The 21,130-nt window shown below is 45.0% G+C and overlaps 1 protein-coding gene across 3 annotated transcripts in view; it reads right to left on the bottom strand.

The window, feature by feature from the left end:
* LMTK1 (lemur tail kinase 1) overlaps window positions 1-21,130 on the bottom strand; it is a 419,869-nt gene that overhangs the window by 196,402 nt on the left and 202,337 nt on the right. For all 3 annotated transcript variants that reach the window (XM_086931028.1, XM_086931031.1, XM_086931029.1), the window contains exon 2: window positions 2,054-2,187. In XM_086931028.1, coding sequence (XP_086787154.1) covers window positions 2,054-2,187 — 134 coding nt within the window. The remainder of the gene's footprint in view (window positions 1-2,053; window positions 2,188-21,130) is intronic.

Here is a 21,130-nt window from a genome sequence, read left to right as displayed (position 1 = left end):
CATCAGGAAGATGATCTGCACATTATATTTTTCTGTAAGGCCTATCGAAAACCCAGGAAATACTGGCTTGTCCCTCTCCTCAAAAAATTGGGCTTCACGAGATACCTCCCAGCTTATAGGATTTTAAAAACGGACCTTTCACCTATTATTGTATTTGGGGTGGCTAAATTCTTAACTGCGTTGTGGCATATCCGTAATCGACTTTTAAAATTTGAGCAAGAGCGGCAATAAATGAAATGTTCTGATTTTATGTAAATCTAATATTCTTTTAAATGTTGCGTAATCTTGGCTTGACCGTCTTGCTGTTTTAACTGAGTGTGTTTTGCATATCTTTTATGATCTAAAATTGATCGAAATAAAGATGGAAATGAAATGAAAAAGCAAGCATTTACAATGCATGAACTGCTCTTTATCTTTGTTCCCTAAGTCTCATGTTCCGAACTGATGTCATACTCCATCTGTGCTTTAAAACACCTATGCCCCTTTCTCCTGTCTTCCCCATTTTGTTCCCACTGTAGGATCAGTCTTCAGGGTTACCCCCACTTTTTGCCTGGTGTTATGCTGTTTCTGACTAGTCTGGCTGTGATCCTGATAATCGGGACCCCAGTCTCTGTGCTTTCTCTCCTAAATTTGATGGTGAGTACTTGGGTACATCTCAGATTTTCTACTGGTGTACTCGTGTGAGTCCCTAGATAATGGTACTGAGGTACACAGGGCATAGGTACACCAGGGGTCTCCCATCGGCTAAAGCATGTATTATGCCACCCATGGGAGACCACAAAAACTGTGACTACAGGCCTGCCATTGAAGCCTGTGTAAGCTGGTGCTAGGATAACTTACGGCAGATATAGGCTTCCCTATATCGGAGGTCACTGCACTTAACACCAATCTGCTTCACCCTTCAAAGTCCCGACCTGCTCTGCTGCGTGGTGTGTTATGTATAATGCACTATTTCAAGTGCTTATAGTGAGCTTCGCAGCACTGTACGCTCAAGGCTTCCTAGGTTATAACCAGGGCCACTGGAATAATGTGGCTGCAGCATTTTCTGTGTATTCATGTATTTAGTAGAGTTCCTGTATGCTCCATCATATGCTGAATAATATGCAGAGGTCAACAAAAATGCTGTTGATCTAAACGGATCAAGAGTTACTAACAGAAACATGGCACTCCTGGTGCAAAGGACAGGTAAACAATTTGCAGAAGGCAGCTGCTTTCCTCTCTTCGTGGTCCACGTATTTATGTGTGAAAATGTACTAAATAGGGAAAACGCTGGCAGAAACACTCGACAAACTGGGCAGGACTTCTGTCTCATAATGAAAAATGTCAATCTCCGCACTGGTTAAATGTACTTCTTTATAAGTGCAAAGTCATGTTACATCTGAGACACGTCATCCGGTACTTCAACAGGGTGCTCGGAGAACAGGAAGATCCCAAACATCTGACTTCTCTTTTTAAGGTCTGATGCCTTGATGTGAGAGCACCTTCTAGGAAGACGCTGACATTGTACCTAGTAATGTACAACACTGTTCTATTGGCCTCTTAAAAGAAAGTGGTGCTTCTAAAGCCCAAGTGTGGACACAGACTAAACACAAAACTGAAAAAAATCCAAAGGAAAACTGGGACACGAGGAATAAAAGAGGTTTCCCTTTGATTTCTACAGGTGTGCATGTGTAGGTTTATTTTCAGAAAACACACTATTTCACTCTTGGGGACAGAAGCGATGGTTGTGCTTCGAGTTAAGGCAAAAATAGTCCTTGTTGGTTAATAACATATAAATAGGAACTGGGGAATGTGTATACTTTTTCTTTCTAAGAAGCCTATGCATTCTGCACAGTGTTATGAATCTTTTTTCTATCTACAGTTGTTAAAAGGACAAAATATTGAAAAAAATACTGCCAAACAAGGTGGCACTTAATTTGCCATCTCTTGGCCTATAATTTAGTCAACCCTACTGCAGAGTTTGGTCCTTCCCTGCCGCATTATTTCTGTGGCTCTGCTTGTAACCCAATGGGCCCTGGCAGGGAGGGGGTGCTTTTCCACAGGTCTGTCTTACCTTGAATCCGCCGTCGCCCTTCTTGCAGCACAGGCAGGCCAACATGAGGAAGATAAAGGTGAAGAGGCCAGAGAAGGAAACCGCCACCACGGCCAAGGAGGAGGACCAAGAGAGCTCACTCAGAGGGGCGCCATCTGCAGGGCAGAAAGAGAAGAGCAGCAGGGGTCAGAGACAGGAGGCATGATGGGAAGAGAAGCAGAGGACAGAGAGAGGCAGGAAGGACCGCGCTGCAAAGCCCCGGGAGAGGAACCCCGCCTTCACCTGCTGAACGTGTGGAGCTGTGACCCCTACGCCCTGGGTGGGTACTGACGTAGTGTCAGGCTCCTGAATGCCCCCACTAAACACCTGTCACTTGAAAGTGCGTCTGGAAGTCCCTGGTGCAGTGCGCCTAAGCAAGACCCACAATGTGCCTCGTGCCCACTTATCCCCCTCCCCACTTCTTCCCCACACTTTCTTGTTGCCCTTGGGCGCTGTCACACCATCGCTGTGCTTCTGTTAAGGTACAAATCATTTAAACTCATTCTCTGGCAATTAAACGTTGTGCTGCGTCGCCATGATCGCTGTAAAGTTAGTTCCCAACGAGTGTCAGTGCAAGGATCACAACATTATTAAAAAAAAAACAAGAACAAAAAACACACAGATATTCGGACTTTTTGCACCCCGCATACATGAAACACATTATTTTCCGGGCCACGAGCTGGTTGCGCAAGCCATAATAGGCATAAGAAACTGTAAGATCCACTTCACTGGATGCGGAGGGGAAACATCCTTTACAACGCAACTTTTACCACGCAGTGCTTTTACTTCGCAACTTTTACAACGCAAACCATTACAGCGCATTGCGCTGGGGGGTGCTCTAGGATAGGGAATAGATTTAATTTACTATCAACACCTTCCCAACTATCCACGGGGACTGGAGTTGGAATAGAAAATTAAACTATTCACTATCCAGCACCCCTCAACACTATGCGTTGTAAAGGCATGCGTTGTAAAACTTGCGATGTAAAAGCATGCGATGTAAAAGCATGCGTTGTGATGTCATACATCCGATGTGGAGTAAAAGTGAAGGTGTGGAATGCCTTTCCTTCAGCCCTTAAACAACATAGGAACCTGTTGGCTTTCAGAAAAAATTGAAAACCTGGCTCTTCACCCTTTAGTTCTGAAGGCTAAACTTTAGGAAGGTACCACTTCAGCGCCAGGACACCGGTTGGTATTAGCGCGCTTTATAAGTGTTATAAATAAATAAATAAATAAGGCGACTTTTACTAAATTATTCTTTCCTCGGACGGTGAGTTTCTGGACTGACTCTAAACAAACTGGCCAAACAAAGGACGGCGACTTTGCTAGGCGCGTGTTTGAGTTCAGTTGACGAAAAACATCGGAAGCTGTTGGACCATGAATGCTAAACGCAGTTCAGTCCTGCTGCGTTGCAGCTCGTTTCCCGCTGTGGTGATTGATTGGCCTCATGGGGTGAGCCAAGGTGAGAGAGGGCTGGGGCTGGCCCGGTTATCTTTGAAGGCCAGGATGTGCCTCAGCGACGGGCAGTGGGTTCCTCAGGCGAGCAATGCTGGTCTGGATGGACTGGGCACTGCTCAGTACAGGGGAAATGGGCGGGAAACATTACAGAGCCCTCGTAGCTTCCGTGGGAAAAGCAAAGCACCTTCCCTGGAAGGAAAGCATTACTAACAAAAAACATCCAGACGACGGCGTGTGCCAAAACCAGAACTCCACGCGCCATGAGTCCCTGCAGCCAAGGTCAGTCTGGGGAAGTCTAATTTGCATGTCACGCCATCACCGCGCGCCCTTTACAAGTCAGAAAATATCAAGAGAATTCACACAGAATACACACGGCAGGAACTTCCAGCAGGGGTCACCAGTTCAAACTGGAGCCGGTTAGGCGTTGGTGAAAGTTCAGCTTCATGGGGACAGGAACCTGGACTGGCCTTTCTGGAGCTAGAGACACCATCCAGTCCACAGGAACACCTTAAACTAACCAGCATTGGCAAAGGCAAAAAGGCTCCCCTTTTGGACCTATATGCATTACTAATGTTTTTGCCAATGCTCTGCATCATCAGCTATAAATGAATACAACTAAAAGGAGCACACTTACACGTAAGAGCGTGCACTCGTCATAGGTGGGAGAGTGACGTTTTTAGCTCTGAATGAAGGCCCCGTGATATGTGCAGGTTTAAGGAATGCACTCTCCTGGCAGCAAGAGCCCCGATAATATGTAGCGAATCCGCTTTCGGCAGGATTTGAAAGTGCACGAACACACCGCGCTTGCGCAGTATGTAGGACCCCATTTCGCGTGAACAATACACAGAACCAGGCTACCAGCATGTGGATGGAGGCACTGTTGGAGAGTAGCGGATGGAAGCGTGGAGCGCGCTGTCTGAGTTTGAAACCGTGCTCATTTATCACCACGGTGAGGGTGGGGAGGGGCCATCACTCACAAGAGGCGAAGCCTTGAGGCAGACATGCTACTTATTACATTGTTGGAGGGGACAGCATCATGTTACAATTCAGGCATTTGCTAATATTGTTTATGTTATGACCTCTTTCATGTCTATTTTTAATAAGATGTGCAACCAAAACTAGTCTGCAAGAATTCATTTCTGAGGTGCCTAGTGACTATTACCAGTTGTTTCATTATCTAAAGTAGTCGCAATATGTAATCTGGGGATATAATAGTGTCTTCCTCAAGTCGATTCTGCAGGACTGTGGTTACGAAACTGAAAAACATCTTTGCATACAACTGGGTATTTATTGCAATCGTGACTTTCTCTAACTTGAGTTATGTATGGGACCACCTTTATTTTCACTCCATGGTGTGCAGAGGCGCAACTAGAGACACATTATTTAGGGGGGGTCTAATTATAAATTCAGGGGTGGGGGCTCATTCTTCCAGCAATAGGCAGAGTGGAGCTGCAGGGGCTCTGAGAAAGGGTGAAAAAACAACAAAGAATCGTTAACAAGAATATGTTTTTTTTAAAGACCTGTGAAGCACTCGGGTGTGGCTGCAAGAAGAGGGACACCAGGGGAGCGCAAACACCCCAGCACGTGACAGGTGGCAGATCCCACAAATTACAGCCACATTTCGCAGGGATGGCCAGTTTTTGTCACTCACCAGTGAGCACTACACAGGTGGTGTAATTGCTGGTAAAGATACAAAATGTTCATAGACAGAAGTTTAAGTAAACACCAGGTCTCACAGGGTGAATGGGTTGCACCCTCGGCACTGTCCTACCCCTTGGAGGCGGCAATTAGCACGCAGACTCATAGGAAAAGGCTCATTCGACCATTTTGACAGCCCCCTCCGCACACACCGGCAGAGAGCCATTAGTCTCCGTAACTCCAAATTATCGCTTTTCCGCCATGCTCTTCTGCCTGAGAGAGGAAACATACTGTCCGCCCAGGCAGTAATGACGGTCCGGCCGAGACAGACCTCTTTCCTCATGGATGACAGGACAAACGTCAGGCAGTCATGAGCGCTGTGCTGGACACGCTGTTAAAATAAGAGCGCTGGAACTCACTGCACTTCCTGCACAGCCGACTGCAGGAAATGAGAAAATAGCGTTTCTATTAAAACACTTTTGAAGTCTCTTTCCAAAATACGAAGGAAAGCGCGGTTTTAGTCTGTTACGTATCAGACTTGTTGGAAAAATAAACCGGATGCAGCATTTATATATGCATCGCCAAGTTTGTCACTGCTAGTCGCCAAGAGCTTAAAAGTGGAACATTCTGCAAGACAAAGAAGAACATTTTCATCCTTCCAAGAGTATTGTTTTCAGGAAGCGATTTGCAGGTAGATACTAATTTTAAAATTATCCGTTTTGTGTTCCATGGCAGTGCGGCCAGACGCTCCAAAAGAGCTGTAGTTTGCTGATACTTCATCTTTTGCTTTGCACCCCCCTTTCCATTTTTAGTTCCATCCCTGTGCTTCTCAAAGCAGGAGAGCCTACTGCTTTTCTTATGGCTTTTTTGTATTAAAAGGGAACAGACAGCATTTGAGAAACCTGGATAGCAAAGCAGGCATTTAAACGATTACCTATTAGCAGGCTGACTAAGGGGCTGATTTACAGTTGGACGGGCGGTACTCTGTCCGTCAGGTTGGAGTAGGGTATTGCCTCTGCCATGCTGAGGGACTAATGTCCATCAGAGTTTGAGACAAATGCTTGCCCAGGGGTTATCTTTGTACATTGAAAGGAACCCCCATGACAGCGGTTTCCTTCAATGTACCAAAAGTTTGGTATATGGCCGCCGTTGGTTTTGATGGTCAATCACCAAACTTATCAAAAAAATGTGGTAGCAGGAATTTGTTTCTGAAAAACAAAAAAAACTAATGAGGTTTCTATACCCTAGGTGTCATTACTTGCTAATTTTCTGTCGGTGAGGACCCTACACCGCCGACCCTAAATAGGGCTGGTGGTGTCATGCCCTTCCTCCAACAGTCCCTACTATGAAGTTTTCCATGGACAGAGCCAGCAAGGGCTCTAGCAACAAAAAACATGAGGTCCGCCCATCTCTAAATGTGGAGGGTCGAGCAAGTACAAGCACACACTGAAAAATCCGGGATGTGTTTGCTTCAACTGTTACACTGAAAGAGAATTACAGGTTTGCGAACACTGCATGTCTACCTCATACCACATACCAATGTTCAGTTTGTTTACAATCCCTTTCGTAGTTTGTAAAAATTTCAAACTAGTAGAAAAAAAGGATTGTCTAGTAAAACAATCAGTAAACCATTTATTAAATTCACAATCTTACCCTCGCTCAGATCAAGAACTTGCCGAAATTGGAAATTCCTGCAGCAGTTTGTGTAACAAAGAAGGGTACCCCTACATTAAGTTCCTAAATTAGGGAGTATATTGTTGCGTGAATAAAGCATTTAGGAAATGAATAACTGAGTGGACCTAAATATAAATGCAAAAGAGACCAAAATTGAGAAATACATTATTAGAAAAATATATATTTTGTATTTGTTATTTTTTGGTGTAAAACATTTTTTTGTTATTTAAACCTTGAGTGAACAAGATGAAAAATTATACAGTTTATAAATCATGCTATTGGAGCATCTGACAATAAATAGATTGCCTACACATCATGTGCTTCTTGTTGATACAAGGAATTTAGGAGGCTAATCATTCATACAAATTCATTCACGCATGGCCTAGACTTTTGTATGATATATCTAAACATGATATTGTTTGGTATAGGTTTTAAATGTGTGTACCAACAGTAGATGACTTATAATAACAAAACAAAACATAAGATGAAAAATATAGAACAGACAGCCATGGCTAACAATGTTCATGTCTAAGCGCGTTTCGGCCTGACGCCTTTGTCAGGTAGCCATGATATTCGAAGAGCAAAATCTGTAGAGTATATAAACATTAATATTGGTCTTAGAAAGGCATAGTCCTACTCAAACTATATGTAATATTAAGACAAACTGTTAATCTAAAATTTATGTGTCACCATTAAGACTGAATAAGAGTAAAGACCATGAGCCTGAAAGGTAAAAAAGAAGGAGATATAAAACAAATTTGGAAACCAAAGCGAAAGTGGATAAAAGAGTGATCCAACTAAGCAGCTTCTGCAAGCTGGCAGAAGGCTGATTGCTGTGAAGCTGGATGAGAGGGATCTGGAGACATTTTTCAAGATTGGAATAATTTCTGCCCCTGCCCAAGTGGGAGAGTAGGAGCTCCATTCAATATAGCGCTAAAGAGCAGGGAAAGATAAGAGCACCATATATCTTTATAGGACTTAAACAAATCACCAGGCACCTAGCCTAAGCCAGGGACTTTAGTTATTTATTAAACTATCACATACATGCATTTTTTTAAATCACAAAAATACCACTGCAAATCTGAATTATGTGTCAATTATTTTAAGATGCACTAACAACTCTAAAGACTCACACAGTAAAAACTAATTTTACAGCTTGAGAAACCCTTCACGTTTTTGACTGAGCCATGAAAGGATGTGACTGGATGTCCCCCCCCCTTTACTCCTCCGACTTCTACAACTTCACCAACAAAGTCAATCCTCCGGCATTGTCCTCATCTTACCGAGCTGCCTCTAACAAGAAGCAGGAAATCGGCTGGTAATTCAGTCTAATGGATGGGGACATGTGCACCTATCTTAACGCATTTGCCTGTAAAATCCACCCAGAATTTTACACTGATTTAAAAGGTCTGACCAGCATTTTACCGTCATCGAAATGCTTTAGATGGAAGGGAGAGAGGTCATAGATGGAAAATTGTGCTGCTAGCTCTGGAATGAAAACATATTTATGTTCCAATATTGACCGAGAGTACTAACTATCCGCTGTGGCAATTGTTTCAACGAAGGGTAAAGTGGTCACAAAAATAGATCACTCTGCAGCAATGTATACGTTTGTGGCAACTAACGCTAGCAGACTGGTCTCTGTGCAGACAGTGATGCTAGTAAATTAGTCTCAATTCCTATTTGGATATTTTGTTTTTAAGGAAGTGTGCTAAGTTCACATACGACACAAGTACTTGAAGCTAATTCAAACAGAATTGTTTGCTTTAGAGTGATCCAATGAGCCACAAACCTATTTCCACCCAACCTCACATCCAGTCAAGAGAGCACTCTTGGGCTTAGGTGACTGGTGGATGGCTATACATTTAAATCAAACAGTTTGGCCGGGACATCATGTTTCTTAGAAACTGGCCTGCAATTTTAGCAGGAAAATTAGGGTAGTGGGTTTTACGGATTATCAACATCTTAAAGCAGGGCTTCTTCTCAGCTCCGAAGGTGTCACTAGCCTCCCTATAAACAAATATTCCTCAACTCATCTTTGGATCAGTAAATCACAGCTCGCACCACAGCTGTCAACCTGGAAGACACATTGGACAATTCACAGTGAAAGAAGGGTCTGGTAGTTTAGCGGAGTAATGGGTCCACTGAAGAGGCCTGTGTTCGACCTCATGGCCACAGGTTCAAATCCCGGTGGGCCAATTCATTCTTTCATCCTTCTGAGGTTGATAAAATGAGTACCATTGAGTTGGGTAACAATAAACATCTGTTAGTCAGCACCAAGATACCCTTGGGTGAAAATACGCTTTACAAATACACATTATGTTATGTTAAGATCACACCAGTGGTCAGCAAACCTACCCATTTTAATTGGCTACTTCGAGGGACACCAGCTTCAACTTCATAGAGAAGCATTCAGTATGAATGACAACTATCATCAAACCTGCACTCAATTAGGATTGACTCTACCTTGTGCAAAAAGAATATAAAATATCCTGCCAACAAGTAACCTAGTAATTTAGAACAGGCTTAGTGGCAGCACAGAAACTCTGGGACTGCATCTCTTCGGCCATTAAGTCACTTTCAAAAACAGGCTATATAAAAAGGCCTCTGCCTCAACAGACAAAGAGACCCAAAATACACCAGAAACAATATCCATCACAACACCCATGGACACTCGGTGGGCTCATCCAAGCAGGGCCTACTCCACATCCAAAGCTTAGGAGTTAGACACTGAGCCATTCAAAGACCCTGTCTACACACACACTACACTCCATGTAGCCATCCACCCGCTTCACTTATTATTTTTTATTTGAAGTTTTATATAGCGCGGGCGGACATGACCCGTTAGGGGTAAGAAATGTTGCGTACATGATGGCATAAGAAAAATACAGGGATGGGGGTTAGGGAAATGACAATAGTGGGACAAAGACATGGATATATACAAGAGTCAATACAGTTCCAAAATCAGCGAGCGATTTCGTTACAATAGGACACAAGACAGAGATATATACCATAAATGGTACATTTCCAAATACAGTGGCATTACAAAAAAAATCATACCCCACCATACCCAATCGTCTGTGCAGACAAGTCGAATCTTGCTTCACACACTGATTGTTCGATATTTTGAAATTCTAAATTATCTACATTTTCCTGACCTCTTCTCTGTAAAGGCTATTTGTGTGTTTACTCTTTTAAAATGGGCAGACAGAAGCTTCGTTTCTTACCTTGGCCGAAACAGTATGCTTTATAAAAAATCTAAAAAGAACACGCAAAAGACGTCAGAATAGGTGATATGACTTTCCCACATGTCCATATTTGTTTATGCTTGCTTGCTTCATAAAATGTGCGAATACATACTGCAGCACGCGCACAGCGCCTTGAATATACCCGGCCCCCTATACTTGCCGGAGAAAGAGCCCCCGCACCACTCGTTTCAGGATAAAATCACAACTCCGTGCTTTTCTTCTTAAGTAAAACGCGTAGAAAGAAACACAAGTAAAGGGGAAAAGGCCACAACTTTTCTCCATGGCGGCTCTTTCAGCGAACGGACCCCTCGCTCTTTTGCGCCATGACGTGTGGTGCGATCTGCTAGTCGCCCCCAGTATTTTACAGATTCTCACGCACAATCCCCTCTTTGCCGAAGGGGTGTCAGCAGCCTCTGTGTGGTAAAAGGCAATAGATGATATTACTCATCGTGTGACTTGGAACTTTTTGATTTTAATTTTCCTTTCCAAACTAAGGGGGTTTGAAAATAAATCTATTATAAATTAAACGCGTTTCCCATTTGTCCGCTAGAGGGCGAAGTTGATCTATGATCAGTTTCTCCAGAAGCCAGTTGTTGATAGTGAACCGCCTCTCCAACCACCAGCACCACCGTATCCTCAAACTAGCACTTGACTTCCCACCTCTCCAAGTCTCCACTATTCAATGCAGAAGATGGGGACTGTTCAGACGATCTCAGATAAGATGATTGAGAAAAGAAATGACATGTTACTAGCATTGTACGTAACGCCTGCCTCGTGGCACTACTTGGTCAGGGATGCAAGAAGCACTGTGTGCTTGTGGGCGGTCGTGTAAAACTTGCTATGACCTGACGAGTGGCCTTTGGGTGAGCGGATCAGGTTAGGCGTAGTCCATTAACACTAAATCACCCGAGTACCTCAGAGATCAGCGCCTAAGAAGACAAGTTGTTTGTTGGGGAGAGGGGGGAGGGGTTGATAATGTGTGGATGTAGGGGGTGTGAGGGAGACGGGAGAGCAAGAAAACAGGCAGAGTTCAAATCAGTACATGGAGGGAGCACGTTAAAGATGAGGGAAAGCACTTTATTGTAAACGACTGGAGGCAGGTGACAAAAACTCTGTTGCATGACCTTAAAGCAGACCGTTCCTTACGGCCTCTGGTGGCTGGGATGCCAAACGCCGGCCCTGGTGACAATGCCACTTCCAGCTTTAGAACGGACTGTTGGGTTCATCTTGGGTGTATAGTCTCAGCAGAGAAACATGGAGATAAAACTAGCATGAACAAAATGCATCCTCCTACAAAATGCTTCCACAAGCACACAATATCCCACGCCGAAGCACTTATCTGGAATATGATGCATTTATTAAAGTGCTTTTCTCTGGCTGTCCAATGAGAATTTATAACCGAACCATCACGCCAACCAAGAGAGAAACAGAATATCCTTCAGTACATCCAAACATATACACAGCACACACAACCTTTTTTGGATCAGACTCCTTACTTCCACACTAGCTCAGTCAAACCATTTGAGATGAAACACTTAAAACTCAATTAACCATACACGACTGAAACACCAACAAATCAACAGATACTACCAAACAACAGTTTCTACATTTCAATGGATAGCCTTCCCGTTTGCACAAAAGGGCTCTCGAGTAGAGATTACAGTAGGATGCCAAAGAATAGTGGTTAGCGCTATGTAGGCCTGGGTGGTGAACTCCGCTCCGTTTGTGGAGTTTGCAGAAGTTTTTGCATTCCGCGGAGCACGTGGAGTTATGAAAAATGTCGCTCTGCAGAGCGGAGCTTTTTCCTCGCTCGCCACCATTAGGTTGTCGAAAGAGGAAAATGCAACGCTAGACCACCCCCCAGCAAGATTTCTCAACACGGGTCGTTGCGGATGGTCGCGACTGCTTGCACTGAGGAAACCATCCGTTTGCGTTGAAGAAGCTGCCGCTCGAGTTAAACATCTTTTTGAGCGGCAGAAAGTAGCAGCTCCCTCTTGCGCTGTACACGGTGCCATTCATGCTGATTTTCCAGCGCGGGACAAACACCCGGTGCTAAAAATCAGCACGAACAGCGTGACCTAAAGCACTACTCTGCTTGTGCAACTCCACGTAGAGCTGCAGAGTACTTTGCAAACTCCGCCCTAGCCAAGTGCTATGCAATGACAACAACATAGCCTTCTCTTCCCGAGGCTGCTTTCAAGAGGCTCACTAGCCTGAAGCTCACCTGCCAGAAATCCAGAGATCATCACCCTGCTTTTGGAAAATCGATCCTGCAAGACACATCACTTAAAAAGCTGCTCTAGAGCCTCAAACTTGGGGTTGCCATCTGTTCACTACCTCCCAGGGCCGTCACGGGGTGTTTAAAGAGCGGTGTTATTCCCCAGCCCACGCTCAGAGCTGAAGCTCAACTTACTTATAGATGAAAGGAAACCTGCCGCCGTCATTGATAATGAGGCCGCTAATGGTGCCATACCACTAGATGGCACAAGATGCCATGTTTTCGCTCTCCCTGGACTTTATTCACTTTAAAACTAGGGAGAGGTGCTTACCACCTGGAGAAGCATCCAGAGGCCTGCATTAAGGTAATGCCCCAGGCCTTGCAAAAACCTCTGACAAGCCGGTTACCTCCTCCGCTCCAACGCTTGTTTGTGGATTCACCATCGTAAAATAAAACTCTTAATTCAATATCCGATATACCCTCAACATCATTCAGTTCATCCCATAACCTGTACAAACCCTAGACAACAACCTTGCCTTTTCATCATATCCATGCCCCTTGTCAACAAATACCCCTCAAACCAACTGAAATGGACAAATCACGGATTCATCCTATCCTTTAAACACCACCAACGCCCAGCAAGGCCAGCCTAAAATATCCAAGCAACAGAACTGTAATTTAATGACACCCCTGTCGATACATTCAAGTAAGATGTGATCACCCCCACCACCACACCCCTAGCCATCAAGAGAAACTCACTCCTGGACATTTTCAACAACACTGTTGATGTCAGTATCGAAATCCAACCCCGTCCATAGAAACTGGACCGGAAAAGTCAAATTGTCTGCCCCTTGGTACATCCAGGACATTTTTTAAAGCAAACAGACCAGCAAACAAGAAAAAAACACCAATTCATTAGAGGAACTGCCACACTAAAAAATATATGGACAGCAAGAAGAAAATCCATATCAACAGCCAAAATAACATACACATTCACCTCCACTTATGTTACCAACGGAAGCACAGCTCAGGTGTGGATAAAAAAACATGAAATCGAACATCAGCCCCGTGTTAACTTCTTTGTAGATAAGTTCAATATTAGACAACTTATTATCCAACAAAACAAACAACTGTTTTCCTATCCCCCATGCAACACTCGCAGGTGGACAACCTTCCAATTGCTAATTTGTGATTTCACAGCCAGCTTTAATGCAACTGGCATTTCTCCCTCACATCATACAAACTGTCACCATAGATGCACTTCAACCTCAAAAAAACATAATCATTCTAGGCATCTGATTGTGTGACAGAACCACGCATGCATAACCACGCATGCCAGTTCCACATGGTCTTAACCATGCATATGCCTTCACCATGCATGCCTTCACAACAAAATATGCGTATGGCAAATAAATGTGCGTGGTTAAGACTTATCAGGTAAGTCTAACCCACGACCCCTTGCCCCGCACTGACACTTAAAACAACCCCTCACTTCTGAAAACCAACTCCCTCCCCCGAGCCCTAAAACTACCCTGCTCCAAGCCCTAAAATGTATAATGATCCCTGCCTGAGCCCTAAAACGGCCATAAGTCCCCACTCTGAGATCTAAAACAACCCCTCCCTCCTGAAAGCCAACACCCTCCCCCGAACCCTATAAACTTCGCTGCCCCTCAAGCCCTTAAATCTACCCCACGTTCCCCTAAGCCCTAAAAATAACCCCTACCCCCAGCCCTGAAAGCTACCCCAACCCTTAAAAACTATCCCCACAACTCCAAAACCCAGCCCCAGCCCCACTTCCAATTCACCCTCTCCCCATCCCTCCTGCTTAGGCCCAGCAGTAGCTAGACCGCGCACTGCTTTAACCATGCATATGCGAGGTTAAGACATATGCATGGTTAAGGCAAGCATTGTTGGAACACGCTTGGCTCTTCCCGCATTGTTCCGACTGTTTCCCTAGCCATTGTCCCAGAGTCTTTCAAGCCAAATGAAGCCCTCCCACTTTTGAAAAATTGAACCGTTGGCCCCATATACCAAGCAAACTACTGACCCATTACTCACCAGTCTTACACTGGAAACTGAAATTATTGACCTAGTACCCATCTGACCTACATTGTAAAAAAAAATTCAAAGACAGCCACCCAACTACAAAACATCAGAAGCTATCACCTACAGAAGAAGAAAAATGAGCTTCAGACCTAGCTACAGCACTGAAAGGGGTATAATCTAATTTGTAGACGTTGCCACAGTCATTTTAAAAACAGAACACCCCTTCCTCATCGTTGCTCCCCTTTTAGCAGCCTTTGGTAAACCCCAAATCTTCAAAGTTCTCTCACCAATCCTGTGCTTCACTAAAACAGTTTCCCCAGCAGTACTCTCCTCCAATCTGTCAGATGGACCCCAGTCCTTCCAACTGACCATATTCCACTTCCATTATTTGAGAGTGACTGGTGCAGTGAGCTCCACCTTCCCCCAGTCATGTGCCATCTTTATCTGGACGCCATCAGATTTCTTCATCAAGCGCAGAATCAAGATTCACGTGTAAGCCAGCACACAGCTGCTTCTCAAACTAAACACAAAGACAAAGGCTGTCTCAGAAGACACCTATCTATCATTCAAAGATGCATGTTGTGCTAATAACTGACCCAATTCAGACTCATTGCTAATATAGACCGTCTAACTAACAGGGCCAATTCAAGGGGAGAATCCATTAAAATGCTTTGGTTTCATGACTGACTGAGACCTATCTTTCAAATCCTGTATTCTAAAGAGAGTATGCTACCAACTTGCACAAGTTCAAACTCCCCATCCTCAAAACACCCATGTGTAAGATGGTCATTCTCCAGCAGCTGAGGATCTGATGTGAACTGGCACCGCCAACTAACTGCGGACATGGTGTGGTGTAACGTTCAGAGCTCCCCCTTTTGAACCGAGGATCCAGGTTTGTGTCTCAGCGGTGGCTCAACATCCGGTGATTCTGGGCAAATCATTTAATCTCCCTGTGCCTACTAAAAAAAATTAATGTGTCCTTGTGTAATGTAACTGGTGCTCATGTAAAGCGCTCCAATACCTTGGGGTCAAGTCTGACTATATAAAACTGCAAAGAAAAAAAAAAATTTTGTTTAAAAAAATTACTCAAATGTGTGTGTGTGTGTGTGTGGAGTGACAGCAAGTATGTGTGCTACGTTTGAGAGTCTGCCACTGGTCGTGCCATGGTGGAGATCATTCTTGGCTTATGGAAGCACCCATGGCAAAATGGTGAATAACACATTAGTGGTAATTATTATTGACAAATTATGGGACACCCATGAACAAATGCTGAGCAGGCATATTGGAGGTAATTATGGTCATAAGGGACACCTGTAGCGAAATGCTGGTGCTGGCATAAAGGAGTAATTCTTGGTATTAGGGATTACAACTGTGGCATATGATGGGGGACAGCGGGCCAGGCAACCATGAAAAATGTTGGCCCTGCCATACTTAATGTAAGGTTTGGTCATCCATTGTATCTCAAATCAATTAATGACAACATTCTAGCGCTGGGATATTTTAAGTAATTCAAACTAGGGTGGGAACCTGGGGGGTGAGGTGGGCTGATATAATCTCAGGGGGGCGACATGCACTGACCATGAGGAGCATTGTGCTGAAAACAGGTCTTTGCTTTTAGTATTAAAAACAAAAGAGTGGCAGTGATCTACTCTATGAAGGGCCACCAGTAACATAGTTTGTCACTTGTGTCCTACCTGGGAGTAGATGTCAAAAGGGAAGGGGTTGATAGTAACCCTCTAAATTCACACTGTGGATACTTTTACACTTAATGGAGATTAGGAGATGAGCTTTGTCCTTAAGACTGTGGGGGGAGGGGGGAGGAGCCTCAGGTTTTCTAACAATATAGGGTCTCATTACGATGTCGGTCGGAAAGACTCCGAATGCCATTCAGATATTTCTAACCAGTAACGAAAACCATGTTTCCGACCGACTCAGAAACATTTACGACCGATTACGATTGACGGTAACCGTTCGGTCTTTCCGACTCTGTTCCAACCGGCATTCAGAGAAATTAAGTTGGTCTGAGCCAAATCATACAGCTCTACGGACTGCGTTTCCGACCGATGCATTACGATGTCGGATTCGGACACCCTTTCCGACGCAGTTTGACCGAGATGGCACGGCTGTCGATAACTGACTTTGGGGGCCCTTAGTGGGCCCTCCTTCACCAGGAGGCATCCGGGTGGGGCTCATGGGGGTACACATGGGACCCCTCTTTACAAATATGCACAGTGTGGAAGTCACCCTTGGGTGCCTGCCTCAGGGTGCAAGGATTTCCGCAACCATCCCTTTCTTCAATGGGAGCCTGTGTTGTCGGTCGGAACACAGGCTCCCATTGAAGTCAATCGGCACCGACCAAACGGTGTTCGGAAACATCTCAATCGGTCCGTCGGACTCCCTGAACCAGAGTCGGTTGGAAACAATTCCGACAAGGGGTCGGTCGGAATGCTTTCCGACTGACATTGTAATGAGGCCCATATGTTAAAATACACATACCACAAGCAGGGCACATGAGAGTGGCTTAAGAAAGAGTGAAAAGGGAGAGGAATGTGGATTGGTAGAGGAACTAAGTGGGTGAAATCACAATATTTTGTAAAACAACCAACATTATTGAGTACTTTAAAAACAGAGAGATGGAGAGAGCCGTGCATGCGTTTTTGTCTGTGCATATAAAAAAAGTCCTAGTGAAATATGACAGACACCTCACCAAACTTGACTGACAGCACCCATAACCAACTATTTATCACAAAATAATTTTTTTAGGGAAGTGTAACACTCCAAACACCCTACCTGAAGCTACGCCCCTGATGGAGATAAGGCTCCCGAAAGCATGTTGGCAGTCATGCATTTTTAATAGGGTTGAATGAACATAACTGCAATGTTTGAATTGCTAGATATGTATAGAACTGCCACGTTTACAGAATAATTGTGAAAAAATGTTTGTCATTCTGGGGGTACGTTGATCATTTTTTTTTTGTTTTACTCAAAGGTGGGTGTGACATTAAAAAGTTTGAAGACCACTGGCATAAGGTGATAACTATGGTATTGTAGGAATACCTATGAAAAAAGCTGGCCCGACACAATGGAGGAAATTAGTACATTACTCGCTCATATTTTGAAAAAAATGGGTTGAACTCCAGGTAAGTGTCATGCTTCATTGACAGGGCACAATATGAACATGTGTGAACATGTAATGTCTGCCATGTCAGAACCTATGTCTTTAGAGCAAATTTATTTGAAAATTGGGCTTAAAAATGCAACATTTTGCATTTTTGCCCCATTTTCTCAAAAAATTTCAGAGTCGAACCCCCAAACCCTCTTTGAACAGGAGGGTTCCCTCACTCGGTGGAATTCTGGGCAAGTATTACACCCCGACATATTCAAACATCTCCGACGACCCTGGGGGGCACACAGCCCACTTTCGAGCGTTTGCAATGGTGTCGTACAGTGCTGTGCCACAGTGAGCCCCACTGTCACACGTACTGTGCATGGCGCGCCCTCTTCCGCAGGCCTCTGAGGTGGCTTTGTACTGGCATTGACCTCTCCGGTCCCCTTTCTTCTATCCACTCTTCAAACACACACACACTTCTATCCCCCTTCCGTCCCTTTAAGGGGCGAGAGAAGAAGGGCCCTGTCAGGCCGCGCAGCTGTGCTGCTGCCACTGAGTGCCAAGCGCCGCCCCGCCCCCGCGCGTGGCACAACACAGCGCGCTCTGTGATAATTACAAAGACCAGAAACAACCGTGATTGGGCCCAAAACCCTCGGCAGAAAGAGCGGCTCACAGAGGAACGGCTGTAATTAGGAGCATTATCTGCAAGGGGCGGGGGTGCAACGAGGGCAGGGAGACGGGAAATGGAGGAGAGGAAGTCCACACGCACAGGGCTCCAGAGAGCGGGAAGCGAGGGACGGGCAGAGATGGGGTAAAAAAGGGTGCCAGAAAGCGGGGTGCGAAGGGAAAACGCAAGGGACGCACAAGAGGGGGAGGGAGGGGGGGGAGGCCGATGGAGAAAATATGTAAGGATAAACGAGGGGGAACTTTAAGGAGTGTGAGACCAAGATCAATAATGTGGCAGACATACACGAGATTGAGGAGGGATAAATAAACGCGAGGAAACGAGACATCTTGCGTGCAGATGAGCGAGGGAAAAAGCCATTCCCCGAGACCCATCGCCTCGGGTATTGGAGTGGGGCCCAGGGCCTTCCTCCACAACCGGTCTGTGCGACTCCAGGGTGACCGGAACAAACAGGGCAGCGTGTCAATGCGATAAGCCACTGCTATGACTCATAAACGCTGCTGTGGCCTGCACTGTCTGCCTGGGCCAAACCACCGACCTGCTGCATTCCACGCTAACTAGCAGCCACCTCGTTCAGCAGTCTTGAGAAGCAAACGAGCTGCTGCGTTCGGCCCTATCTGGAGAAGAACAATACTATATGTTGCGCTTTACAGCATCCGCAGCAGAAAACAACAGCAAACGCCGCATTAGGGACCACCCGCGGAACTGATGAGCAGGGCTTTCCTGAAATGAAACCTGCTCGGACTGAACTCTCAGTAACATTTACTAACAGTGAACTTCTGCATTTGGCACTATTCTGAGGGGAACAGTAGCAGCTACTACACTCTGCACTTCTGGAACCAGATGAGAGAGACAACAGCATTGCACAATATCACTTCCCTTAGTCTGTACTCTGTCAGAACTACAAGAGCTACTGGGCTGGACCAGAATGATAGCAGCTACTGCAATCTGTACAATATGGGGCAAGGCCATAACACCCACTCCACCGTGCATGATCAGCTGCCCTCCGAGAAACTAAAGAGCACACGTTTAGCACTAATTGGAGCAGAACAGAAGCAACTACTGCACTCTGTACTCTACATTATAGGGGCCGCAAGCTGCTGCTGTGTTGTGCACAATCTGGAGCTAGTTCAAAGGCGATTAGGTGCTGCCGCGTTCTGCACCAACCATAGTCAGATACGTTTTTGTATCTATCATCCGGATCCGAATCAGAGAAGTTGCTGCATTCTACAGTCACAGAGGATGAAGCTCGGATGACACTACAAGTTTGGAGACTGATCATAAGAGTAGAATAACAAGTTACTTACTTTTGGTAATGCTTTTTCTGGGAGAGACTCTACCTCACTGCAGAATTTTCACCACAGAATATTCCCCAGCTGTCAGATTGGATCCTGAAAATATTGAGCAGTACCTCTGCGCGCCAGTAGGTGGCCTTGATTGGCTCCATGCTGGCATTGCCCTCACTGTAAGTGATGGCGTGGTGCCCTTGTAAGCATCACCCTGGGGCTTATGAGTTTCTTTTGTGACTATTTCTGGACCAAAAACACAGACTTGTAAAATCCAATGTTTGACCGGTGTGTGATGTCTTATGGAACCTTTAGGGTCAAGAGCCCAGTTTGTCCAATGGGGAGGACGGGTGAGACGGTAAAGAATCTGCGGTCAGGTAGAGTTTCTACTAGGAAAACCGTTATAGAAGGTATGTAACTTGTTCTTCTGGTATAGACTTCAAACCCCAGAATCCTTACCTTAGAATAGATATCAAAGCAATACCCAGAGGTGGGTCTACGAACTGGCTCAAACTAAAAAGTCCTGGACGATTGAGCAAGCAAAATGCTCTTCTTGATAGACCAGACTATCCAAGAAGTAGGGCTGTGTAAACGTAGTGAGGGACGCCCACGTTGCTGCTTGGCAGATGTCCAGGACAGGTACCCAGCATGCTAACGCGGAAGTACAGGCCTTGGCTTTGGTGGAATGGGACATCAAGCCTTCAGGAGGCTTCTTTTTAAATAATGCATATGATACAGACTACAAGCCATTGAGAGATGGGTAACTCGGGGTAGCATGAAGTGGGCCTGACACCGGCTCCGCAGGTGGCGTGCGGGGGCACCCAGGCGTCTGAGCCCTGATCTTTAGAAATCTGAATAGATTCCTTAAGTACTCGGTTGAACCTCTCTACCATTCTGTTACTTTCCGGATGGTAAAGAGAACAACGCTTATGTTTAATACCTTTATTCGCCAGGAAATCTTCCATCTCCTTTGATACCAGCTGCGCACCATTATCTGTAAGGATTGTTTAAGGAACCCTTCCCTAGCAAAAATATCTCGTAAAAATTTGACAACATCCTTGGTCTAAATGTTTTGGGTGATTTTTATCTCTGGCCAACGTGAGAACATATCAATCATGACTAACACGTACCGTTGACTAGTCCCAGAAGAAATTGGACCCAGAATGTCTAAGGCTACATCCTGCCAACACCGTACCAGCATCTCCCTAATGACCATTGGTTGCGTCCTTGTCTTACATACTTTTATCAGAAGAGTTACATTCGACACAATCACGAATCATTCGGCGACTTCTTCTTCTTGTGCTTCTTGGACTTAACCGGCTTGGAAGAAGAAGTCTTAGAATACACAGATGATTGTCAGTGGTAATGGCTCTAAGATCTACCCAAGGAACAGAACGGAGAGCCGATCGAAGCCACCTACCGGCATGCAGAGATACGACTCAAGAGTTTCCGGATCCACTCTGACACCTGGGGAATATTCTAAGGTAAGGAATCTGGAGTTCAACATCTTTATCAGAAGTGTTCTGCACAATTTGTAAATGGGATGAAGGCTTCTATGTATTTAGCACTTTGTGGCATTGAGCTACAGGAGCTGCTGTGTTTTGCACTAGCTGGAGCCACACCAAAGGAGCTGCAGCTTTCCTCATTCTTAAAAGTAGTACAAAAGAAGCCAGTGCCTTCTGCACCAGCAAATTCAC

This window comes from Lissotriton vulgaris, chromosome 7 (assembly GCF_964263255.1).
Source record: "Lissotriton vulgaris chromosome 7, aLisVul1.2, whole genome shotgun sequence".
NCBI lineage: Eukaryota > Metazoa > Chordata > Amphibia > Caudata > Salamandridae > Lissotriton > Lissotriton vulgaris.
Note: the sequence above shows the minus strand (reverse complement) of the source record. Positions and strands in the feature narration are given on the sequence as shown.